The 3,231-nt window shown below is 50.4% G+C and overlaps 1 protein-coding gene across 1 annotated transcript in view; it reads right to left on the bottom strand.

The window, feature by feature from the left end:
• The window catches only part of TES (testin LIM domain protein), a 52,194-nt gene extending 48,969 nt beyond the window's left edge, over positions 1-3,225 (bottom strand). The window contains exon 1 of the mRNA XM_006023609.3: positions 3,122-3,225. Coding sequence (XP_006023671.2) covers positions 3,122-3,148 — 27 coding nt within the window. The 5' untranslated portion in view covers positions 3,149-3,225. The remainder of the gene's footprint in view (positions 1-3,121) is intronic.
• Positions 3,226-3,231: the final 6 nt, after the last annotated feature.

Raw genomic sequence — 3,231 nt, 5'->3', positions numbered from 1 at the left:
GCCCAGGGGGCAGGATCCAACACAGCAGGACAGGGCGGTGAGCCTGAAGCCTGCAGTGGGCAGGTTCCACCCTGCTCCGCATCAAGGCTGCTCAGAGCCACAAAGCAGTGGGGGGGGGGGGGCAGCCTCAGCTGGCTCTGTGTCCTGGTGAGTGAAGGGGACAGGGTGAGCTTCAATTTTCCAGGATAAAAAACCCGAAATGAAGCACGAAAATGTATAGGTATTTAGAATTTATTTTATTATAGCGAATGAGGTGCTGGTAGGCTTCCAAATTGTTTTAAAATTGTAAATATATCAATAAAACATTGTGTTTACCAGAGCGGCATTTCATTTTAAATCATGGAAAAACATGGATTTTGGGGTTTTAATTGGAAAAGTTGTGATTTTTAAGTCAGAGAATTTGTGACGCTTAAAACAGAGAAAACCATGATCCCTGCTGATCAGGGCTGCTGTTTGCAGAGAGTAAGAATGCACGAGGCTCCAAAATTGATTAGGTGCCATCAATTCCATGACTCCTATTTCTCAGTTATCTGGGGCACAGTCCTGGCCTTTGCTCCCTGAAACTTGCTTACTTTAGGATTCATGAGTTGTTAACCAATAGTTGACCATGGGCCAATGACTTTGCACATTTTAGTAGGGTGGTAGCCACGATGAGCAGAGATAACCTGAGCAGGGTACGGGGGATGCGAAGAAGCTGGCAGCAGCGCAGAGTTGCTGCAGCCGCTCTGCCCTGCTTCATGGGGCCTCCCCAAAGCATGGGGCCCGGGACAGTCGCCCCGATTTGCCTCTCCTAGGGATGGCCCTGATGATGATGATGATGATTCAAGAAATGTACAACAAACAAGGGTTTTTTTTAGCAATCTCTATACAGTTAGCTCAGTAAGAAATGTTCACCATGCTTTCAGGCACAAAGCAGGCCAGACTTGAAGGTTCTAAACTTCTTCTCTCAACTACATGGTTAGTCACCAGAAAAACCCCCACTCCACATTTCTGTTAGTTTCTAGTAAAACTAAAGGACTAAGCAAGTATTTTTAAGAGATCACATACATGCTCACATTGGTAGAATTTTTACCCCCACATCATCTTAGTACCATCATAGAACCATAGAAAGTTAGGGTTGGAAGGGACCTCAGGAGGTCATCTAGTCCAGTGGTTCTCAAACTTCTGTTCCAGGACCTATTTGTAAACATCAATGGCCAGTCCTGACCCACTGCCTCCTCCCCCCGGGGGGGGGGGGGGGGTGGGGGGGGGTCCCCCCCCCCCCAGGCTGAAGCCCTGCCAGCCTGTAAGGGAAGTGCCAGGGTTTCCTATGTTTTTCTCCTTTAAAAGGAGAATCCATTTCCCAGGCACCTCTCTAGTATTTAACTACTACATTCATTCCCCTTTTCTCCCTCCCGGCCCCCCACCCACCCTGTCTTTCACCCACCGACTCATAGATGTTAGGGTTGGAAGGGACCTCAAAAGATCATCGAGTCCGACCCCCATCAAGTCCGACTCTTCAATTTATATCTTCACTGACTGCCTGTCTTGCATGCATATCAGCCCAGCCTCTGGCTTCTTTACTATTCAGTCCATCCAGGAAGAGCACACACCAACTGCAGAGGCTTCCTCAGCCTGATGAAGGGTTTTTAAACCCAAAAGCTTGCTAAAATTCCCCCCCGCCCCCCCCAACTAAAGTTGGTCTACTAAAAAGATATCAGATTCACCCAAATAACCTTGTCTGCCTTGATCCATTTTTAAAGTTTGTTCACGACCCTTTCACATATTCTTGCAACCCACTTTTGGTGTTTCTCAACCCACAGGTCGCAACCCAATCTACTCCAACCCCCCACCTCAAAACAGGACCATCCCCAACTATATCATCCCAGACAAGGCTCTGTCTAGCTGGGTCTTAGCAGCTTTTAATGATGGACATTCCACAACCTCCCTGGGGCCAGCCTGTTCCAGTGCTTGGCTACCCTCCTAGTCCTGAAGGAAGTTTTCCTTAATATCCAACCTGAACTTCCCTTTCTGCAACTTGAGACGGTTGCTCCTTTTTCTGTCATCTGCCACCAGAGAACAGCCTAGATCCATCTTTTTTGGTACCACCCTTTAGGTAGTTTAAGGCTGTTATTAAATCCTCTTTCAGTCTTCTCTTCTGCAGACTAAATAAACCCTCAGCCTTTCCTCAAAAGTCACATGCCCCAGCCCCCTAACAGTTTTCAGTGCCCTCTGCCAGATTCTCTTTGCAATTTGTCCACATCCTCTCCGTCCACTTCCCTTAATCTGCTGGCAAAGCTACTACTAATACAGCCCAGTATGCTGTTAGTCTTCCTCGTATCTGACTTAGCTTCCCATCATGCCTTAAATGGCTAGAAATAATTAGCCTATAAAAGACTTCTTAGCAAAAAAGTAAGCAGATTTGGACCTGAAATAAATTTAAAAAAAATGACTTATTAACTGCTGTTCACAGTGACAAGACAAGCCACAAGAACGCACAGCGTGCACAACCCTGCACGAAGCCATTACTTCTAGAGCCAAAATTTTAAGAGAACTGTTTATGGTTTAATGCAAGGCACCGTCTGAACCTGTCAAACTGATCTCTGGCTAAAGCGATCAGAAGCTTTTATTTAGTGCAACTTGAAGACCAGGCCAGAAGCCATTTAAAGGAGCATCCAGAATCCGGTCCCTGCGGCACCACACCTGCCTCGCTGGCAGTGGGGACATCGGGGGTGGCAAGGACGCCGCCCCTCAGGTACCCGCCAGCTTCTCCCTCCCAGGAGCCATCTCTGAACCCCTAGGCTGACAGGAGCCAGGAGAGCAAAGCATCTTAGAGACTAAGTGCTGGTGCCGGAGAGACGCCTCGTGACCCCTCTGCGCCCACTCACTAGGTCATAACCAGACACATGTACACCCCTCCTCCCCCCAATTCCTGCACAACAAGCACCGCGGGGGAGGACGAGGAAGTGGAGAGGTGCCTGCGCAGAGGCTGTCACAGGACTCCTTAGCGCCGCCGGCTCTCCGTAGGAGAGGCGCTCCCGGCTGAGCGCGGCCGCGGGCCCCCTCCACCGCCGGGACTGCGGGGAAACTTTCCGGGGGAGGCAGCGAGTGCGTGCGCTGCCCCCCGGCCCTGCTCACTCACCTTCCCCTCTTTGCCCTCCAGCTCCATGGTCGGCAGCGGAGCCCACGCCCAGCGGCTGCGGCTGTGACTCCCCGGCCCCGCGCTCAAACTTCCGCTGCCCCGCGGCACTG

Source organism: Alligator sinensis, unplaced genomic scaffold (assembly GCF_000455745.1).
Source record: "Alligator sinensis unplaced genomic scaffold, ASM45574v1 scaffold65_2, whole genome shotgun sequence".
In the NCBI taxonomy this organism is placed as follows: domain Eukaryota; kingdom Metazoa; phylum Chordata; order Crocodylia; family Alligatoridae; genus Alligator; species Alligator sinensis.
The sequence above is the reverse complement of the archived record's forward strand: the minus strand, read 5'-3'. Positions and strand labels throughout refer to the sequence as shown.